Source organism: Delphinapterus leucas, chromosome 5 (assembly GCF_059928025.1).
Source record: "Delphinapterus leucas isolate spDelLeu-1000000601 "Yukka" chromosome 5, BTC_Dleu_Yukka2, whole genome shotgun sequence".
NCBI classification, from domain to species: domain Eukaryota; kingdom Metazoa; phylum Chordata; class Mammalia; order Artiodactyla; family Monodontidae; genus Delphinapterus; species Delphinapterus leucas.
The window spans coordinates 62,835,357-62,858,314 of record NC_143133.1 but is presented as its reverse complement, the minus strand read 5'-3'; the positions used below and the strand labels follow the sequence as shown (position 1 = coordinate 62,858,314).

Sequence of the window (22,958 nt, the reverse complement as noted above, 5' to 3'; positions counted from 1 at the left end):
GAATATTAACAGCAACTGAGCAAGTCTTTGCTCTCATGTTCTCAGTACCCCGGAATGTAATTTGAGCAGTCAAGACTTGGAGTTTCACAAAGTTTCTTGACTCGCCTTCCCTTTTGGACTCTCATGCATCAAATCACACCTAATTTTAAGGAATGAGGTTTCCCTTTGCATGAAGTTGATGTGGCCGTGTCCACAGGCTGGCTCTCAGGTCTGCAGGTGAGGTTAGCATAAACGGAAATAACAATGTCACTCCCCATCAGGTGCCCATCACAATGCCCACTGCACCAACTCATCCCTCCTTGTAGCTTGATGATGCCAAGTAAAGAATAGCAGATTCCCTTGTGTCAGGTGAAACAATCAGTGATGAAGCCAATAATTTATCATTTATATGTATGAGACTATACAATAATGGGAGTTTTATCTTGAAAGATATTAGTATTTTCTTGTCATCTGAAAAAGACATGGTGTTAAAAGTGATGGGGTTTTTGAAAGGAGATCTCTTGACACAAGATTCATGGTTAGAATTATGCATCCTTTGGAAAGTACTCTGCTATCTTCTAACATTAAACCACCCATCTCCTCCTTAGCTGGTTCCTTTTCCTTTTTTTTTTTTGCGGTACGCGGGCCTCTCACTGTTGTGGCCTCTCGCGTTGCGGAGCACAGGCTCCGGATGCACAGGCTCAGCGGCCATGGCTCACGGGCCCAGCCGCTCCGCGGCGTGTGGGATCTTCCCGGACCGGGGCACGAACCCGTGTTCCCTGCATTGGCAAGTGGACTCTCAACCACTGTGCCACCAGGGAAGCCCAGCTGGTTCCTTTTCTTATCCTTTGGATCCCATCTTGAGCACCGGTTCCTCAGCTGAGCCTTCTCTGACCACTCTGTGCAGGCAGCTCCCACCCCATGACGGATTTTTGTTTACTTATTTCCATTACCTATCTCCCCTGCTAGACGAAAGGACCGCAGGCATTTACCTTGTGGTCTCAGGACCTAGATCAGGGCTTGGTTCATAGTAGGGGCACCATAACCACCTGCTGGAAAGAGTGAAAACCGTCAAGCAGGTGCACATCAGTGACTGTGCAGTTGGGCTCTGAGGGGCAGGTGGGTCCAATTCTACATCATGAGAAGACAACAGGGCTGTCCCAGTATTAGGAGTGATCACAGAAGCATATGGGGGGAAAAAGAGGGATCCTGAGTGAAAAAACTCATTTTATCCTTTCTAAGAACCAAGATGAATAGATGATTAGAGCATATGAAATTCACGAGCAAAGCTGATTACCATGTACCGCAAAGGAAGGAAAATGGATCATGAAATCCTTGGTGGAAAGTACAGGAAGAGCTGAAGTGGGCAGAACAACATTACGTACATCGGTCCCCCCTCATCCCACCACCAAACACACCTGCCTGTACGTCCCTCACGTGCTGCTTTACACTCTGCCCAGATCCCCCGAGATGGCACCGCAGGACGTCACCCTGCAGGGGCTAAGAACCAAAGCCATAGTTTAACGGTGGCCAGCGTCAGCTTTTCCCGCAGTTGGAAGAAATGAGGAACACAGAGGTTTAGAAAGAAGTGCTGTCTAGAAGAGCAGGAAGAAGACACCCCAAACAGATCCAAATACGGAATAAGACAAAAACAACGGCAGGAAGATGTAGCCAGGAGAGTGAGGAAAAGCGGATGAACCTGACTGCGAGAAAGAACAGGACAAAGCGGTCTTCCCGTCCCCTCGTCAGACTGTTCAAGCTAAGCCAGTGGTTCTGAGGGGCGGCCCTGCAGTCAGCAAGTGCATGGCTCACAGGGGCTATTTGTACCACGCACACTGCACAGCTCCCCTCTTCTCTGCTCAGCCCAGCACTTTGCAAGCTCCTGGAGGACAGCAGGAAAGGGGCACAGCGGGCACAGGGGCGGGCGAGCGGGCAGCCACAGGGAGAAGGAAGACTCCCACAGCAGCGTCTCCTCCACCCTCCTCCTCCCCGTGATGGAGAGCACAGGGCTCCGAGGAGGGAGCCCAAGGAAAGACTACTGAGAATGTGCGATGGAGAGGGCTTTTTCAGAAAAGGATGTTTGAAGCGTTGCTACTGTTTAGGTCATCTCTTAGCCAAAAACTATGTGAAAGTGCTACTCAAACGATCTTGGAAATGCTTTTATAGCTTTCCAAATGAAGAGTTTGAGTGCTTTAAAGTCCCTGATTTAAAATATAAAACTCTTAACACATTTTGATTAGTTTACATTAGTCTGCCCTTAGAGAAGATGGAAATTTACTAGCCAGGTTTCAACAAAAAGCTTTGCACAATTGGCGAATACATGTGAATGAAAGACCAGCATGCTTCAATGTGACCAGAAGTGCCCTTTCTGCATTTAGAGGTTGGAAGCCACCCTGTTTTCAGCCATGGCAGTGTATTCAAACTAACCATCATACTTGGCTGAACTTGGAAATTCACATCTGAATTACTGTATCACAGTCTTAAAACAATATTTAAAATGAAGTGTTTATTGTCCTCCTCAGAAACACTGGATATCAAACTTTCTAATCATCAGTGGTTTTAAACTATTTTGCTCCACCTCATTTAAAACTTCTATCTTATGATAAAATTTAGTGAAATTTTTAAGTAACTATACACAGAGTGGTATAAATTCAAAAGCTTTGCTAATAAGGGTTTACAACCAAAACAGTTGATTATTCACTTTAGAGATATGAAGGCAGTTATCTATGAAGCCTAGGTTCTCAGAACATTCTTTTTTCATCTTTTGTTATCGATTTCAAATAATGACTGCGGTTGGCTGCTCTATATATCCTAGCTCTTACCTCTCCCCAACCCTTCTGATCATTTCTAAAGACGGCAACAAAAAATCTTTACATAGTGGAAAGTTTCACTTCTATAAAACCAAAGGCAATTAATTGTGTTGATTTTTTTTAACATGACAATGCAAGGGTTTTCAGACGTCTAAAAGTAAAAAAAGAAATGACTGTCAAGAGCAAAACTGTCCCCAGTCAATTCAGACCCTGTGGCAGTAGCGTTCCTCTGCCCTGGTTCTAACTCATGACAGATTAGGGCCCCTGCAGACCCTACATCTCAGGAGAGAAGCTGAGCTGGGCTTCTTACTATACAGATCGCCTTCCTGGAAAGTGAAGCAGAACTTTCCTGGCCTTGAACCTTAATGCCGTCAGAAATGATTCCCAAAACTCACTGGAATGAAAGCCGGGTGGTGTCAACTACCTGGCAATCGGGAGGCTGAAGCCCCACCCTGACCCTGCAGGCAACCATTAGCTGGTTTCTGAACCTCTCTTCTCCTCACTTCTTCCCTCTGTAAGATGAGGTGGAAGGTAGTTTTCCAGTTTGAAATAGCAGGTTCCCTCCAATCCAAGATAATCTGGAGCTATTCCAAACCCTTAAAGCAGTTTCAGTTTAAGACAATGTGGCCTGTAAATTATCTTCCCACACAGAAAGATTCTGGATCTTAATTTGTAGACTGTTTGGTAACACTTTGACAGAGGGAAGCAGGTGAAGGGTTGGGGGTGGTCCCAGTTGTCAGCTGTGGCTGCTGCAGTTTTTTTAGTCTTCAGCGTTGCACCATCAGTGACAAAGTCAAAATCAATCTATGAATCCGAGCCCTGCGGATCACTCATCATATATACTTAGCTGGAAGACCCCTGTCAAATAACTCACATACGCATGCTACCATTCGGGTTAGGCAGGTTCCAAAATTATGGTGGTTTGTCTTCCGTCAGCTTGGTTAAGTCAGGACTACCTTTCCTTGCGTCCCCTTCCCCAGTGGTTCTAAATGAGAATCGGCTCAAAGACATGCTTGTGTGATTTTTTGGAAGGTAAAGTGATGCAAGGGCCACTCTTCTCTGAGGGTCATCATAGTCAGGTGTGGCGACCGATACACATGAGGTGCTAAAGGTCCCAGCTCATCCTCATTCTCCTCCGCTCTACCTCCAAGTTCTTCTTCCCAAGTTCTGACTTTGAGGCATGACCTAGGGTGGTTCCAGGCCCACCACCAGACACTGGCCGTCGACGCGGAGATGGTTACTACATGGCGGCTGCAGCTGCCTAGGGCCCCGCGTGCCCCACCCCCCCGGCCCGCGTCAGCATCTGTGTGTGTTCCGCCGCTCAGGTGGGCCCCCTGGGGACTCCTCTTGGTCTGCACACCTCCTCCTGCACCCTCCCCTCTGCAGCTCCTCACACAGCGGTGTCCGCTCTCATTCCTGAAACAGCTCCTGCATCCCATAGCCCTCAGAGCAACTCTTCTCCCCAGATTCCCCAACCAAAACGAACACAAATCCCCAAATGGACACTGTTGTTCTATCTACGTGTAACTCCTCAGAGGGCCCCAAACCGAGTGTTCTGCATAGAAGCTGTTTTTCTATGTGTTCTATGTCACAGTGTGCTTCCCAGGGGCTCAATGTCTTTGTCTAAGAGGGTATGAATTGTACCAAAAGACAGACAACCTCCAAGTGCACACACACGTGTGCACACAGTTGTGTGTTGCGAGGAAAACATAATAGGAAACTTTCTTAGTTTAAAACCTTGCCTCTGCGAATCCTCAGGCAGTGATGTGAACTGAGACTCTGTCCCCAGCCGCCCAGAGGCACAGGCGGACTGCCCAACCTGTAATCACAGGCCTGTGTCCCCCGTCCTCTCCGCCCAGCGCGAACTCACAACAGTGCCCGCTGGCACACACCACGGGTGTGGCTGGTCTCAGCAGCCCTACTACGCACACCCGCGCACAGGTGTGCTGCACTTGGGTAGCAATACTGGGTGTGCAAGACGCCAATCCCTCAGAGATCTCACTGCTGGTTAGGCCACATTCATACTCTCACCCACAGGCGTTCACCGGGCAGTCCTTCACTCCTGGGCTGAAAAGCAGAAACCCAACGTTTAAAAAACAGAAAAAGAACACCGTAAAAGTGCGGGCATGAATTATTTGTTTTATTGCTTTTTATTTAACGCAGAGTCGATGTTTTTGAGTAATGGTAATAAGATGCCCCAAATTGAACATTATTGAACATTTACACAGTAAAGTATATGGAAAGAAGCCCTCAAATGTGAACTCCTTTAAGTTGTAGCTGGTGGAACAACACAGGATAAAGGCTACTGGGCTTGTCATCATGGTTTATGACATGGGGAACAGCAGAGCCCCCACTGTCAACCAACTGTTTAGGCACCAGCGGCAGCACGTGTGCCTCCCTTGGAAATGTCTTGGGAGATCTAGAAAGATTCCAGATATGAAAGCCCTTCCTCACCCCTCAGGCTTGAAAGAGACGCCCACCACGGAGGGTGTGTCGAAAAACTCCTGTGGAAGAGAAGTAGTTACGAAGATACAGTAAAGAAATGGTTCTGCTGTCCTGGAAGTGAACTTGCCTCCACGGCTCCTCTCTAACCCACCACCCGCTCCAGGAGATCATGGGGAAGAGCCTCACATGGCGACCAGATGACACCAGGGCCACTGAGAGCAGCCTTTTGCTGGCTGAAGGCACCGGGTCCTCATCATCCTGAGGGAGGGGGTCGCTGGGTTGTGAGTTACATTCAAAACTCACATCCCACCACAAAAAACTGCTCTCAGCTGCCGTACAGTTGATGCAATTTCAGGCCGAAAGTCTGAAGGCTTTGAAAGCCCCAGAATGTCTGGGACCCCTGGAAGTCCTGATATGCAGGGCGACTTCCTCAAGGAATCCGATTCCCAAGGGGTGGAGACTCAAAGGGACACACGGCTGCATTACATCACACGACAGCAAAAGTGAATACACGATTCTGAAATATGGATATGAAACACCACAACAAAGTAAACCTCTCAGACTCTACAACTGCAGGCCGCACGCTAGCAATACCTGGCAGAGTCTAAAAATTGGTGACTTTCCCATAAAACGTTTATCTACAATGACTGTGATCAATACTTAAGGGCTAAGCAAAAAGTATATGAAAACTATTCTTCTTAAAAGACGAACTTCATTAAATACCAAGCACAGTGATCAAATATAAGATGTCAAGTTTAAATAAATCGCTTCCGATTTTTCCCAGTGGTAATCGGGGCTTCCACAACAAGAATGGTCACGGGCCAACCGCACCCCTGCTGGTGACACTGAAGGTGTAAGTCACACAAACCCTCCTTGGAAGAACGAAGGGCCACATGTCGGCCAGAGGAATCATCGCCTCCAGCCTCGCCGGCTTCTGAAATCCCACAGTATTATGAATGCCCTTTACAGACACAGCGATACTGAAGAAGGAAACGATAAAGAAACACAAAGGTGCTTTATTTCAAGTCCATGCCATCTAAATCTACTGAGCACAGTAACCGGGACCGGAGAGGGGACGTATTAGAACCTAAACGACGACAACAACACCAGGACGTTCGCCCCCTGCACTGCGAATCTTAGTTCAGAAGAACCCGCGCGCTGGCAAGCCAGTCTCCTCCCTGAGAAGCACGCTTCACGCTCCGTTCTCCCTCCGGCATCTTCATCTCTCTCAGTTAAGGCCTGGACAGTGTCAGGGCGGTGGTGAGCCGGTTCTGGAGCTGTGCTCTGGCGGGGGCTGGGCTCCGGCCGTCAGTGGTCCGCAGGCTCGGGTGGTACGGGGTCAGGCTCTGGGCCGCCCAGCTCTGCCGTCTGCCCCTGGAGCCGCTCCACTGTCCGCAGCAGGGCTGACCTCTCCAGCTCCAAGGCCAGGGTCGCTTGCTTCAGCTTGCTTTCACTGGTCAGGAGCTTCTCAATGGTGGTTTCCAGGCTCTGGATCCTCCCATTAGCCACCTAGAGAATAAAAGAAATGAGAATGGAACTGCCCGGGGAGAACATGGGAGATCCACTCTGCACTCCACTGTCCATTCTCGAAGGCACTCTGGAGCCCTGTTCTGGCAGAGACACATCTCTCCACGTTTACTCTCAGTTCTGGCCACAGTGGAAGACTCCTCGCAGGTGGGCTGGGCCGCCCCGAGATCCTCCAGCACCCTCTTCCCCTGTCGTGGCTACTCTGGAAGCCGCCTGTGGAGATGGCGGCTTCCCAGTGCAGAGGGAGCCCGATTCCCGAGTCACCCGCTACAGGAGGACAGCTGTGAAACGGCCTGAGAATGCTTCGTGGAGACACGGTGGAGGGTCTGCGGTGCTGAGCCCTGGGGTCTGGAGCGTTGTTACTGCAGCACAGTCTGGCCCACTCTGACAAATACGTGTATTTACAGGTACAAACTGATTTCAGACAGACCATCAAAATGGTTTCTATGTGAAGGCCCACGTAGTAACAGCTCTCTACTCTGAACCTTTAACAGTAACAAGGACGGGCATTTCCCCGGGAACGTGTGTGGAGCGCTCAGGGTGGCCGAGCTCTGCTAAGAGGGTCACGTGCATGGCCTCACTGGCCACAGACGCCAGCAGTGTCCCCACTCCCACCCGTCCGCATCCTCAGCACACAATCAGTGTCAGGCCGACCTTCCAGGTGCTTCTCTCTTGCAACGGACCCTCCTCTTCTCTCTAGTCCCCTCGGGCTGGCTTCCCAGGCAACCAGTGAGTTGGCCCCAGTGAAGCGGAGGAGTTTCCGGAGAAAAGCAGCCTCCTACGTTGCTGTCCCCGGGCCTCCTGGCCAATTCCAGCTCTCCGCTGCATTCTCGAGTGCTCGGGCCCGGGGTCAGTAAGGCACTGCAGTGGCTCGCTCATCTGACCGGCCGTCTACGTGTCCCCGTAGATTTTAGGTGGGAACAACAGTACATATTTTTTCTCTCGTTTTCAAAACAAGGGAAGCAGCTTCTTGAACAAGACAACACTTGTGCTAGACAGACAATTCTATGACTCAAAGCCTAGGTCTGGCTGTGACACTGGAACACTCTAAACAGAAAGAAGAAAGGACTGAGATCCTAAGTTTGCCGGCTTACCAGGCAGGGGGCGGTCACGCTGAGTGGGTATGTCCAAGCAGTCCTCTCCGACCCTCACACTCCTCCCCACGGTCAAGGCCTGGGACGGGTCCCACCTCATCCCCTCCAGGGACCACTCCTTCTGAAGGCCACAGCACTCCCAGGGGCACCTCTCAGCTTAGCAGTGAGCTGATGTGCATGGTCATTTACTGGCCAGCACGAACATCAGGTCTCCTCCTCGGTGAGACTGAAGCTGTCTCACAGAAGAAAACACACCTCACCCTGCATGTGGGTCTGGCCTCCCAAAGCACCCGGCTCACGGGCACTCAATGACTGGTAGTGGATTATTCCAAAAAATGCACGTCCCTTAGCATTTGGCAACATCAGACATGTCTAAGCAATCGTCGTAAGTACGCTGCTGGACAGAAGAGCTAAGACAGTTTAGTCTCCAGCGGCTAGATGACATTCTTAAGTGTTTAACAAGAAAAGAGATGGGGTTTTGGTATGGTCCAACAACTGTATGAATGGAACAAAGCCAGGAAGCAGGTCAATTTTGATACTTGGGCAAAAAAGCAAAGATTTATGTTGGAAAATTAAGTATTGCATTGAACAGCTATCCCTGGACTCTGAAAACTATTTTTAAAAAAAAGAAAAAAGGGAAAAGAGGTGTGAGTCTCACAGAACTTATGTGGTCTGGCTGAAAGTAATTCCACATGACTCAGAGGGTAATGAGAAAACTATATGCAGGCACCCACAAACGGACACACCACAATCCCTAGCCCAACTCTTTGAGAGCAGCAGTGTCTTACAAATTTTGGTGGCCTCTGGCACCCAGCACAGCTGGAACCGGCATAAGCTCTAGTCTTCAATGATACGTCCAGAAGCACAGAGCCACGTGGTCAAGAGAAAGATCATTCCAAGGAGGACATCTGTTGTTACCAATCACCTCTTGATGCGTTTCTTGAGGACGGAGATGTCTGAGCAGCTTTTCACAACTCCCTCTCTTCACAAAAGGGGTACAGTATCACAGGAGCAGCGCAAAATTACTTCCCCTCTTCATCACAAAAAACCCACATGGCATCAGCCTAATAAAATGAACCTTTTATTTGCGCAGTATCCTAACGAGACACATGCTTCAACTTCAAATCTGGGCTTTGTTAGAAATGTTTCCATCCTGCCGTACTTCAGGGACCTACTGTTTGTTTGGAAGGCATTTAAAATTACCACCTACACTGCAGACCCTTACATGCAAGATAAGGCTCTCCGTTCCCCGGCACCTCCCCTTCAGGTTACAGCTAAGACACCCTGCAGAAATCGTACTCAGGCATACTTTCAAGTTAGGACAGCTCAATCTTAGAGGAAAAAAGAGCTAACTTTCGGAATGTGACTGGTAGGCCTGGGTAAGGATAGACTTTTCTTTGTTCCTCTACAGCGAATATCTACTAGGTTTCTACTGGGGTAAAAATCCCTGCTGGGGGAATACATTTTAGACAGGGGTTGATTTATTAAGCTCCAAATGCTGGCCTTTCTCCCATCACTGCCAAGCTTGTGTCTACAAAGCAGCAACTTTCTATAGAGAAAAACTAAGAGGCTTAGATCAGGATGGAAAGCTTATTCTCAGGACAGACCAGGAATACCACAGAATACATATTTTGGAAAAAATATGAAGTTTTCTCCACAGCAAGCTCAAAAATAATTTTTTAAAACACCCCCTTCCCCCCCTCCACACACAATTCGTTAATAATGACAGCTTTACCACCCATATTGACATTTAAAAAGCAGACTGTATGGTTAGTTTATTCTATCTGATTGTTAGAGGAGTGCTACCCCCTACCCCAACAAAAAGGCACCTTTTTGTCCCTGTCGCACAGATGAGGGAATCAGAGCAGAGCAGGTGACAGTATGGGTGACACTGGACCTAGCAAGATCTGGGTCTCTGGACTGCGCCTCTGTGCTAGCTCCATCTCTCCCTCCTGCACGCACGTCTGGGTTTGCCTTTCTACTTACTGTATGTCCTCATCCGCATTTATCCATGGTAAGACGGAAGCTTCCAGAGGGGAGAACTGTGTCCCTTCATGAACTGAATTTTTGCATTGGCACCAGGGACGCACGAATCCTGATCACAGGCTCTGGTTTACTCTGTTAGGGAGATTCTGTGGCACTTTCCTCACTCGATATCACTCCGAGGACCTAGCTGGTTTCGCTCCTGAAAGCTCATGCCTTTGACTGTCTCGTCATGACTCAAAGCGCAATCGCTGGCTATTCGGCTAATAGTGCGACAGCACCCTGAACCCAAGTTCAGCTCTGGGTCTGTCTCCTGAAAGGGTTAAGTGCAGAAATAGCCTCTCAGAAAGTTCCAGGACAGTCTGACCTTAGCAAAGGATAATCTGTCTGCTTCCTAACAAAAAGGAACAATTCTCCTGGGCTACCTTTGATCCCAACTACAAACAACCAGAAGAGAAAGGGGCTGCGGCCATGGGAAAACCCAGCCCGCCGGTGCCTCTGGTGAGTTAATGAACTACCATACACTCAAGGTTCGGGAGGCTACCTTGTAAATATGCCCTACCTGCAGTTGTTCAAGGAGGTCAAGGTTCTGTTTGCGTAAGCTGCTGTTGGTTTTCTCTAATCTGTCCATTCTTCGGTTGTCACTGAGAGGAGAGGAATCGATAAGTTCTTCCTGAAGCACATGGTACTCAACTTCATAAGCTTGTAACTGTTTAGAGATGTCCATCACAAACACCTGTGACACACAGAAAAGTCATCAGGCACTGAAAATGAGAAAAATCACACACACACACACACACACACACGACCACGTCGACGGGTGTCCACGAAGCACCTACTCTGTGCCTGATACTATCAGTGATAAACAAGGAAAACTCTCTGCACTGAGAAGGGAATAATTTTACTTGGGAAGAGAGGATTTAAGAAGCATTTGGGGGTCTTCCCTGGTGGTCCAGTGGTAAAGAATCTGCCTTACAATGCAGGGGATGTGGGTCTGATCCCTGGTTGGGGAAATAAGGTCCCACAGCCATGGGGCAACTAAGCCCGCCCACCTCAACTACTGAGCTGGCACGGCTCAACTAGGGAGCCTGTGTGACGCAAACTACAGAAGCCCACGCACTCTGGAGTCCATGCGCCACAACTAGAGAGAGAAAACCCGCACGCCACAGCTAGAGAGAAGCCCACGCACCACAATGAAGAGCCCATGCGCCACAACGAAAGATCCCGTGTGCCACAACAAAGATCTCGTGTGCCACAACCAAGACCCAATGCAGCCAAAAATAAATTAAATAAATAATATATTTTAAAAAAAGAAGCATTTGGAAATAAACCAAAGGTAACAGCAAGTGTAGGTCTCCGATACTCATTTTTCAAAAGCCAAAACCTTCTTTTTTAAAATGCTTATGTGAGTTTATTTTTACTTCTTATTTCAGTACTTAGATCATTTTTCTCTGAAAATTCTATTAGATTAGATTCACAACTATGGGTCAAAGAGAGAATAAAACAAAACAGAAGAATCACAACCCCATTTGCTCAGTCACCAGGTCAAAGTTTAATGATAGTTCAGTTGGATTTTCAGAGTTACAAGAACAGCTAAGTAATGGAACTGTTTACTAAAAAACCCTATTCTGCACACAAAATATGCAGAAATGAGCCAAAACCCAAATGTCACCCACATAGATGAGTGAATACAAAACAATGCCTGAGTTGCCTTCCTTTCCATAATAGTAACAGTCATGAAAAAAAAAACCACTCGTGTGAAAAACAACCCCAAAGCGCAGAAGTGAGTGAGCTGTTCATATCTGTACTTTCTCTTGATGAGTGAAGTGAGCTGGAGGGAAGCTGGGACGATGAGGCGTCAGAAGACGGAGGCTGCTGCTGCCCCAGGCGTGACGCCCCAGTGTGGATTTGAGAATTCAGTCACCACATTAAAAAAGCCAGATCAGAACACACATCTAAAGAATGAAATGAGTCTTTATAAGAGCAGAAACTAACTCTTCACAGCATCTCCTTAAGAAAGAAATTCCAACACAGTTAAAATCAATGAAAAACTCACTGCCCTTGATGGTACCCTGTTAGCATTCAAACACGAATGAGTCCCATCTTTCCTGAAATCAATTTTCAAAAACCATGTTTACTTTCTCACCATTCCCAGAAATCTTACTTTCTCTTCCAATCTTATTTTCTCTTCCTTGAGATTAATTTTTCAGCTTCCTGGTTTTCAATTTAATTCAATGGCTAATACTAATTAGGCACAAAAGTCACTATAGGCCAAAAAAGTAATACACATTGTATTTGTGACGTGCGTGCGTGCGTGTTTGTGTGTGCAGTTGACTGCGTTGATCTGATTCTCTGCTGCCCCTCAGAGCGACCGTGAGCTGGCAGGGATTATCATCTCTATCCTACAATCAAGAAAACTGACTCAGAAGCTTTCAGTCAGCCCTTGAATGGGGGCTCGGCTGGCGACTCCCTGAATGACCCTGAGCAAGCTACTTGACCTTTCCTGGCCTCAGTTCCTGGCCTCCACCACATGGAGGTGGTAACACCTACCTGACAGCATAGCTGTGGGGAATCACGAGACACAGGCCTGGCAAGCTGAGCTGGTGCCCTAACTTTTAGCTAAGGGATCTGCTTCCACACAGCTGTCACAAAACCCCTCCCATCCAACCTTGTGCTGCAGCAAAATGACAAAGGATGTCACACCATGGAACTTCTGAACAGCTCAGAGCAAAGACCACACACATTAAAACCGAGATTGCTGTGGCATTAGTGTGTAATTATAAACACGGTGCGGGATAAATGTCACACACATTTTTTCTTCCACAGAGGTTTCTAAATGAGCTCCTAACCTGGAAAACCTGGGGACAAAATCTCTGGCCTTTGATCCAGATTGATGAGCAGTATGGTTAATGGCTCTCAACCGTGCACAGAGCGGAGTGCTCGCCGAGGCCTACGTTAATCCCCAGGAACCATCCTGGGTCACAATCATCTCTGCTTAACTGCATCATTACCCTCCTGGCTGCCAAAGCACACACACAGCCCTTGCAGTCGTGCCTGGGAATTTATTCCCGACCATGGCAGCATATGGCTGGCGGTGACAGGAGCGCCCTGGTCCTCAAATGACGCTTTCTCACGTTGCTGTATATTCTTCATAACCATAATTATACATGGCTTCATGGTATTCTACCAACTCGACGTATCAATAACCATGTTAATCCAGGCATCAAATGCTGGATATCCAGTTACTTGTAAGTTTTTGTTATAAACGACAACTTTAAACATCCTCATATGTACGGCTTTTCCCATATTTTGGATTATTTCCTAAGCATACATTCCAAGAAATGGGATTACTGAGTCAAAGGGTACAAATATTTTACTGGCTCGTGATACATATTGCCAAATTGCTTCCCAAACGGGAATAATCCACATACAGTGCCATTAGCAACGTAAGAATGTGCCAGATACAGTATACCCTTGGCACTGGGTATTGGGATTAAAATGTTTCATTCTGTTATTCTAGGAAGGTAAAGCATTATATGTTATTTAAATTTAAATTATGCACGAAGCTAAATATTTTCCCAGATATCTGCTTGCTAGACGAGTCTCCTCCTTTAGAGAGTTCGTTTCTGTTCTTGGCGCGCCTGCTCTTGGAGACTTAGTGTTTCTCTTTGCTGTCTGTGGACACTCTGTAATGAAGCCATCAACCCTGATGGCTGCAGAACTAGTCACATACTTTCCACCCTCCCCACCCCCAGACCCGTCCCCCCAGCCTGGTGGTCCCAGTGGCATACCAAGAGCTGGATAGGGGAGCCTCTGCCTGGGTATCAAAAATAAGGGGGTGCAGTGTCTGTGGTGAATTTAAAAACAAAAATAAACCCAACTAAAAGTTGGTCTGCTTTTTATTATCACCACATGCAAGCAATTCTAAACAATGTCAGTAGTAAAGCACTCCTCCCTGCCGTACCCCACCCTCTTGGTACGGCACTGACTGGCCTTTTAAAAAACTAATTTTCAATAGTGCAAGCTGCTCAAGCAGTAAGGGCTCCTCCCAAGGCAGAAGGGGCAGTCTCACCACTGTGGTTCTGAAGAGCATCTTTTGAACAAAGGAACGTTGTTAAGATTCTGGTTTCTCTCCTACAAGCTCAACTAGAACACAGACTTGTCTGGTGTGCTTACTATGAAGTCGCTCACAGCAGAGCTTTCCAACGTGCTCGTGTGTGTGTGTGCACGCGGGTGTGCGTGTGTGTGTGTGTGTGTGTGTGTGTGTGTGCGCGCGCGTGCGCACGTATCTCCTGGGCATCTTGCTGAAATGCAGATTCTGACTCAGCGGGTCTGGAGTGGGGGGCCCAGATTCTGCATAAGTTCCTATGTGATGGTGCTGGTCTGGGACCGCACTTGGAGCAGGGCCCAAAGGACGCTGAAAATAGGCTATTTGCCCCGTCCTCCAAAGCCCCCCTTCACCTGCTCTCTTCCTTACACTGACCTGAGGCTGCACAGGCACACGGCACTTGCTGTGATGAGATGACACCCCTGACCTCCCTCCTCTTCCTTTCTGTTTATTCCCAGGGCTTCCCCCTTCTTGTGAGGCGATTTTTATGGCTCACGTTCAACTGACAGTTAAGTCACGCTGAGGAGCTGCCACAGAGCCTCAGAGACCCTTGTCTCCACGCCCTGGACTCTGTCAACTCTGGGCCTGCCCCTCGGTGGCGGCTCCCAGCCTGGCTGCGCTGAGTGGGAGCTCCAGGGCCCTGTCCTTGGGGACTCTCCCCACCCTGGATGCAGACTGTGTCCCAGCGGCTCGAGCTGAGGCTTCCACGGAGACGGTATTTAATGAAATGGAGCCTGGCTATCACAGAGATCCAGCCCAGCTCCATCCTTCCACACACAGGACAGCAGCACGCAAAGAACGCAATGTCACTTCCACCCTGTGGGCTCTCCAAGGCTGCAGAGAAATCACGCTGCCCCTCAGGCCTCCCCACTCTGAGTAGAACTTGAGACTAGAGCACCCTCTGCAGGGAGGGGATGGGAGGGGGCAGCGAGCAGGCAGAAAGCTTGACAGCCTGCAGAGGTCAAGTTCCAGATGGAACACGTTGGAGGCAAGGAGGGCGGAGAGCTGCCGGGCCTTGAGTCTTGTTTCCCAGTGAGACCTGTGGCAGGCTGAAAACCTGGACCTCAGATGCAGGTGCTGTGTCCCTACTTCCAGTCCCCGCGCCTCCGCCCCCCCACCCCGGGGAAAGCTGAACCGGCACCTAGAACGTCTCTCTCGCTCCCGTGCCTTTGCATGTACTATAATGGGGGGTTAGCTGACTACAGCCCGTGGACCAAGGCTGTCCCGCCACATGCTTTGCAAATAAAGCTTTACTGCAACACAGCCGCTTCATTCTGACCAATACTGGCTCTGGTGGCCTTCATGCTACAGAGGCTGAGCTGACCTCACGTGACTTTACGGTCCACAAAGCCTGAAACACTTCCTCCCTGGCCCTCCGAAGAAAAGGCCCAGCTGAACTCAACTCCCTCAGCTCCCCGGTCCCCACTCCCCACTCACTGCTCACTCCCTGCACAGCCCGCTCCTGCAGCCCCTGCACAGCACCACTGGAGCTCCCACCACTCTTGCAGTTACTGGTTACACGCTCCTTTTCTACACAGGATGGGCTCTGGTGCCCCAGAGCACGTTACACTCTTGGCTCTGCCACCTCGTACAGGGTGCTGGGCGTTTACTCCCTCCGGGCCCCAGAGTTGTTAAGGAGCCAATGGAATAAAGCATGCCAAGTTCAAAACGGATGCCTCGAACAACTGAGGCACACACACAACTGTCCTCTCTCCACACTGTGTCCATTTCTATTCTCCCAACATTAAAGAGCACCTTCACACCCTCAGTAGGTATCCCTTACAGACGAGGGGAGGAAAATGGGTTTTTTTTTTCTGGGGCTCCATATCCAGAAGGTAACCACATGGGTGAGGCTGCCTGCCTTTTAGCCAGGCCCCAGGCAGCAGGTCAGGGCACTCACTGGCACAGACTTGGCTTTAGGGAACCAAGGCTCTTGCATTCTCCCCTGCAGCCAAAAAACATAGGTATGTGCAATGAAAGCTCTAAAAGGGAGGAAATGCATGGAAATGTCAGAAAGTAAAGAATCAAAGGGTGGAGAATTCAGTCTTAATACACAGGTAGAGTCCAGAAAATCTCTGATTAAATGACACCCGCAGGCACTTGGTGGAGCTGAGTAGCTGCGAAAGCTTTGAAGTGAGAGGGCCTGAGTCTGAAACCCTACTTTTCCACTTCTCGGCAGCATGACTGTGGGCCAGCTAATCAACCACTTTGAACCCTAGGTTGCTCGTGGGTTAAAACCACTTGTCCTCTCAGGAATTCAGTCACGACTGAATGAAACCATGTGTGCATATGCAGAGTCACAAAGAACCTGGCAAAAAGCAGGGCATCAACAAGCCAGAGCTATTCACACTGAGAGGAAGGCTCCAGGGAAGTAAAAGCCTCTCAATTAACTGAAGAAGAAAGTGCAGAGACGAAAAGAGCTGCTCCTTCACGTAGGCAAATGAAATGTGCAGAGACCCGAAGTGGCACCCAGACGAAACCGTCTCCCTCTTCCAGCCCAGACTTGCCTCCTTTTCTGGGCTCAGCACCTAAGGAGGGGCAGCAAATGAACCACAAACTGCTGCAACTGCGTGCAGCCCACCACTCTCAGACTATCAGAAACCCTCAGAAGAAGGATTTTTTAAAACACGGCTTTGGGCTTCCCTGGTGGCGCAGTGGTTGAGAGTCCGCCTGCCGATGCAGGGGACACGGGTTCGTGCCCTGGTCCGGGAAGATCCCACATGCCGCGGAGCGGCTGGGCCCGTGAGCCATGGCCGCTGAGCCTGCGCGTCCAGAGCCTGTGCTCCGCAACGGGAGAGGCCACAACAGTGAGAGGCCCGCGTACCGCAAAAAAAATAATCACGGCTTTATTTCACTATTTGCTTTTACCCAATTGCTCTATGTTTTCATTACATTTGCAGGTGAGGTAAGTTCTAGGCTAATGAGAGGCCCCGACTGCTGAGTCTGTGGGATCTCTGCACTGGGCACCTTCTGGAGCACTCGCCATCCAGCCTCCGGACACTTCCAAGGGTGACCTCACCCCCTGTCAGGCAGCTGAGTCCTGCATGGTCAGCAATCATTACTGGAAAATTCTTCCTGATACACAGTCAAAATCTGCTCCCACTCCTAAGCCAGGCCATTAACAACTGGTCGAGCTGCAATTCCAGGATCACCTCACCCTCAACCCCTAACATTTCAGAGAGTGATACATGCATACATGCAATGCAGTTCTGCTGCATACAGATATCAGAGGGACTAGAACCACAGATGAATGTGGGACTGAACTCTATAAAACACACACACACACGCTCTCCAGAACAAAGTTATAGAATATACACTCTTTATCACAACTTCATATCAACAAGTTAAATTTTTAGAAAATTCCAATTAATGCCATTTCAGCACAAAAATCAAAGCACTCATTTTACAAAAGCCTACGTTGAATAAAAATGTATGTATTTCAGAAGGACAAACGCCTTTTAATTGTAAGAAACTACCGATAGTTTGTGCTGGTTATCACACCTACACACTCTCAGCACGCGCACGCGCAGACACACGTCTGATCATGGAACAGGGATTCGAGATGTGCCTCCCACGAGCGGAGCATTGCTGCTCAGGACACAAAGCGGTAGGAAACTGCTCCTCCTCAACAAAAAAAAAAAAAAAAAAAAAAAAAAAAAAGGAAATTCAGCTTCTGCATATCCAGAATCGCTGGAACATTTGGAAGGTCCAGACTGAACCATACCTGACTGATGGTCTTTTCCATCTGCACCAAGCCCAGGTTGGGTAGCGTGCTTTTTATAAAGTCAACTATAGTTTCTAGGTTTTCATGTTGCAGAATCAAGGGCTTATGGCTTCCCAACAGACTTAAAGCCACTTTAAATATGACCTCTGATCCCTGAAGAAAGATCATATCTGGGAAAACACAGAAAAGCAGAAAGTTAAGCCGGACCAGATTCTGATGAAATGGCACTCCATTCCCCTTCACACACATCGAAGAGCAGGACTGTGGGAAATGCAACCCCAAATTATAAGATCCTGGTATTTCAGACAGGGCTGTCAAGACAATATAGCAAATAATAAGTAAATATGTAAATATATATGTAAATATACATATATTATATATACTAAACTACTGCTAAAATTTTGTCACAGGTTCAGATAAATCTGTTTTTCACTCCAAAAATATATTAAATTCAAACATACCTCAAAAGTTGAAACTGTGAAAAAGAAAACTTTTCATTAGTCTATTTTTTCAGGAATCCTCTGGATTTCAAAGGAGTTATTACTAAAACATATATTTTTATGAGTAAAACAAAGATGTGTATAAACACTCTATCCTAATCTCTGCTGCTATAAGTGAAGAAAACGCCCCTGTTTCCTCTGCTTTGAAATAAGGGGTTGAATTAAAAGATCTCTAAAAACTGTAAAAAGCCTGCACCATTGCAAAAGTACATTATTAAACACTTAACAAGTATACTGAATTTTAGCATAATAATGGAATAAAAAATTTTTTCCCTCTGAAGAATTCAAAGAACTCTATCAGGGTTATTTTCTAGTTCTTGCCATTTTTTCCCTTAGAATGGTTGGCGAATGTTAACAATCCCCACACCTACGGTGCACAGGGAGAGGGAGGGCAAGTGGGGCCCCAGCCCAGCCCAGCCCAGCCCAGCCCAGCCCAGCCCAGCCCAGCCCAGCCCAGCCCAGCCCTGGCTCCACCTTCCCCAGAGTTGAAGCCATTCAGAAAGAGACTCCAACGTCCTGGGGCTCAAGCACAGCCCTAATAACTAAATGTTGGGTGACTAAATTGGGGAAAGTTACCTAACAACTGGAATAATAATGTAAGAAGAAATGTAATTTTAAAAGATGGGAGCATAAATCTAATTAGAGGCAACTGTCAATATTCTCTTTTTTTTTCTGGGGTTGCTGCAGGAGAATGGAAGGGACAAAGAAGCTGTACTTTCCATCAAGTCAAGGAGGACAGAAGCAGGTGAGAGGGAGAATTCCCAGCCTGTGCCTCTCTGGGTGGTTTAGGGGGATGAGAAGTGAAAGCCGTTAAGAAACAAGCCACTGAGCGCAGGCTGGACGTGTCCCAGGGTGGTTTGTGGATGGCATAAGGGAGACACCCAAGCACCGGCTGGCTGGGTCAGCCCCAGAGATGCTGCGAGACCATCACGTGAGCAGACCTGGCGCCCGGCTGGGTGCAGCCCTGCAGGCAGCCGCTCCCAGAGAGCCCAGGGCCACACTGCTCCCTCAACTTCACACTGCTCCTGGTTCAGGGCAGCTCCACGCAACTGAAAAGGACAGATGCTGCCTCCTCAAGTCTGGCTGTAGGGGCTGGTAAGATAAACCGGAGAACAGATCACATCTTTGAAATCTGAGCTTCTTAGGGGGAGGAGTACATGTATCGAGGCAGTGCTATGGAAGAATAGTCCTGTGAAATGTCTGATTTAAAAAATATGCAGTCTACCCATGCAATTCACCACTACAGAAAACATAAAGATCTAACATTGCGCTACAGGAGCTTCCCTGGTGGCGCAGTGGTTAAGAATCCGCCTGTCAATGCAGGCGACACGGGTTCGAGCCCTGGTCCGGGAAGATCCCACATGCCACAGAGCAACTAAGCCCGTGCGCCACAGCTACTGAGCCTGCGCTCTAGAGCCCACGAGCCACAACTACTGAAGCCCGCGCGCCTAGAGCCCGTGCTCCGCAACAAGAGAAGGCACCGCAGTGAGAAGCCCGCGCACCGCAACGAAGAGTAGCCCCCACTCTCCGCAACTAGAGAAAAGCCCTTGCGCAGCAACGAAGACCCAACGCAGGCAAAAAAAAAAAAAAAATTTTTAAATAAAATAAGATTGCGCTATAACTAAGACATATTTTTAAACAGAAATGACATTTCCAAAAACAAAGTAAATTTGAAGTTTCTTTGGTTTAGACAGTAAGACTTCCTTTCAATATATGAACATTTATAGCTGAATGGCATCTATCAGAATCAATGTCAAGGCATTCTTTGCAGGGATCCTGGGGAGTGGACTGCACTACCAGACCAATGACGTGCTATATAGCTCAGAATCTTCAGTCTCTGGGGCAAGTACCTTAAATTTAGATATAGTCCCACATCTAAGCCAGCTAAAATAAATAACAACTGGGGAACTTTTATGAGCACAATCAAATACACAATCCACATCAGGAGCCTTAAGATTAACAACGGTCTTCCAAGTTTTCTTCCTTTAGGATCTTGGTTTTTATAACAAATCTACTGACTAGTAGAGTGCTTCCTGTGATTCTGAACTTTTCCAAACTGTAGGAAGAAAACAAAGGGAAATCTGGAGAGGTGGTTTTTTTCTTTAACTCTTTTTTGGTTATCTTAAAACCAAAACAAAACAGAATACAAAAGGGAAGAAAATGCCCCAAGGAAAGGTGGCTGCCGAACCCAGCCTTAAAGAACCAACAGAAACTCCCCAGTCAAGAAGTCAGGGAGTAATACTCTGCGCAGAAGAAAAAAGAAGGTGGAAATGCAGAGGTGTGAAAGCACACAGCGCGTACAGGAGCCCACAAGGGTAGGTAAGGCAGGAGCCCTGGTCATGGGGCCAGGCCATTCTACCTTTACCAGCGAGCACACACCAAGGGCACAGAAGGCCTTCTCTTCCTCGCTCCTGAGTAGGTCAGCGTATTCCTTGGTTGGGAGATGATGCCAGTGAGACCCCGGTTATGGGTCTGAGCCTTGCAAGGAAGGGCTAGAGTTAACTTTAGATGGAGAAAAGCCACCTTTTAAGAGCCACTGACAAGACCATGCTGATTCCCAGCAGCAGACGCCCCTGTGCATGCTGCCAGCGGCAAGATGCCTGACTCACCAGCACTCCTGGAGGCCCGCCCCAGGTGCCCATCCTTCTGACGACAAGCCGGCCAGTGGTCTGCACGAGTGAGGCTGGGAGAGCTCAGCCCCAGAAGCTTCTGTTAGACTAAGGAGGCTTCAAATAAGGACTGCCTTTCGGGACATGATTGAGGAATGTGTCTGAAGGATTGAAGGAAGGACCCCTCAAAGCTTTGCTGAGAAGAAGGGGCTCCTACATTTATCTGACTACACTTAGGGGCAGCATCTGTATCCCTCAGAGACAATTAGCACACCTTTTTCTCCCTCTGCAAGTTTTAAAAATTAAGTAATTTTTAAATAATACTAAAGAAAAAGGTTACCTATAAACCCACTGCCCCAACCCAATTACTGTCATTTTTGCCCATTTCCCAATCCCTATACATTTACATACTAGAATTTTAAAAAGTTTTTTTAAACAATAGTCTCCTTGGAAAAGTGAGTTGATTTCCCTCATTTGAAAATCACTGCACAAGGAAGTGAGCTGCTAAGTCTTTCAGCAGCGCGGCAGGAGCCCAGCTCACAACGCTGTGGCCGACTTTCCTTCTCTCCTTTTTTAAGCCCACCTAGAAACAGGCAGAGGGGCTCATCAGGCAGGCAGTAGAGGGACCTTAAATTCAGCTGACTCCACCACTTTGCAAACTGTTTGCTGAGAACGCCACAAATAACTACTTTGCTTTGAAGATACTTCGGCAACCCTGCTATCATGGTAGCATGTATGGGAACTCTACCTGAAACTCCCCACGACATTAGAAGTGCCCCCTTTTCCTATGGGGGGAAATGACCAAGGCAAAGCACACGGCCAGGAGGTGAACTTATCCTACATCCCTTTCCAGCTACATTTGTCTCTGTCGCGGGCCAGCCCTCTCCTGAACTTTCTCTGGGAGGCTGCGGTCCTCCAGCTGTGATATCCCCACATTTCACCAGGAACAGGCAGGAGAGAGATCAAGGATGCTGACAGCCTTGCGGTAAGATGACAGGGCAGACTGCGCAAAGACTCACTTCATTACCGCTGTATCGCGTTACCCGGAAGAGCCCTTTTCCCTGGCCACCCAAACAGTCTTGTTTCCCCAGGCTAGTTTAGTCCTGAAGCCTCTCAGAACCCCTCCCTACATTACAGGTGGCTTCTGTGTTTGGCCAAACCCTGATCTTTAGATTCCACCTCCTCTCTCATCTACTTGGCAGCACATCCTATAGAAAACGTCAGGAGCCTAATAACAGCACAGCCACCACCTCCATCAGGAGCAAGGCAGGTCCTACTTTTCAGACTTTCTTCCCCCAAAGGCAGACATCAGGAGGTGAACAGAACAAGCGTCTCTCCCAGGACCCCTCTACACCCAGACCGGAAAAATACAGGAGGCGGCGATTTTACATTATGTGACACCTGACATCCAGAAGAGGGTGGTTAATTACCATGTAAAGGTCGAGGCACGGGCATCACTGGCAGCTGTCCCTCCAAGTAGCGTATACTTAGTTCGAGGTAAGCTATTAATCTATATATGAGCTATGCTGACTGCGTTACTTACATATAAAATAGTGAATAGTTAACAAAAGTCCACCTGTTTTTAGGTTTGATCCAGGCCTAAGGGCCTATAATGAAATGGACCCCAGGCCAAAAAAGCCTACAGTATATGTATGAATGGCAGGCTTTGGGATTTAGAACGAAGCTACCCACCAATGCGGAGCTAAGTCACCGATGCTAAATACAGAAATGGTTTTTAAAAAATCCTATCTTTTCTATGCACCTTACCAATAAAATGGTTCACTTTTAACTACTGATAGATGGAATGACCTCACAACACAGTGCTGTCTTGAGTCCCCACTTCCTGCCTATAATCTCAGGAGCCCTGAGCCCTTAGCCAGCTAGACACGAACCCACTCAGTGCAGCGGGGGTCTGTGGGCTCCAGGACTCACAGAGACTGGCATCGTTATGCATAATGTACAAGAAACTCCAAGACCCACCTCTGACTACATAATATCGAGAAGAAGACCCTGCTTTTACTGGCTTCAGCTTTACTTATGACGTCATGAGGATGAGCAACACAAGCGCTGTCATTTCCAAAGCAGATTTTGTCTGTCTGATTGCTGTTAATGCCTCTTACCCACTTCTGCAGTGAGGAAAGAGCTCTTCCCCCAGAGCTTTACGGCCCTAGAGCCCAGA

The 22,958-nt window shown here is 48.1% G+C and overlaps 1 protein-coding gene across 7 annotated transcripts in view; it reads right to left on the bottom strand.

Moving 5' to 3' along the window:
- Positions 1–6,234: 6,234 nt before the first annotated feature.
- TBC1D1 (TBC1 domain family member 1) overlaps positions 6,235–22,958 on the bottom strand; it is a 222,984-nt gene continuing 206,260 nt past the window's right edge. For all 7 annotated transcript variants that reach the window (XM_089911773.1, XM_089911775.1, XM_022566225.2 and 4 more), the window contains 3 exons: positions 17,671–17,840; positions 10,401–10,574; positions 6,235–6,743 (listed from right to left, as the gene is read on the bottom strand). In XM_089911773.1, coding sequence (XP_089767899.1) covers positions 6,543–6,743; positions 10,401–10,574; positions 17,671–17,840 — 545 coding nt within the window. In that variant the 3' untranslated portion in view covers positions 6,235–6,542. The remainder of the gene's footprint in view (positions 6,744–10,400; positions 10,575–17,670; positions 17,841–22,958) is intronic.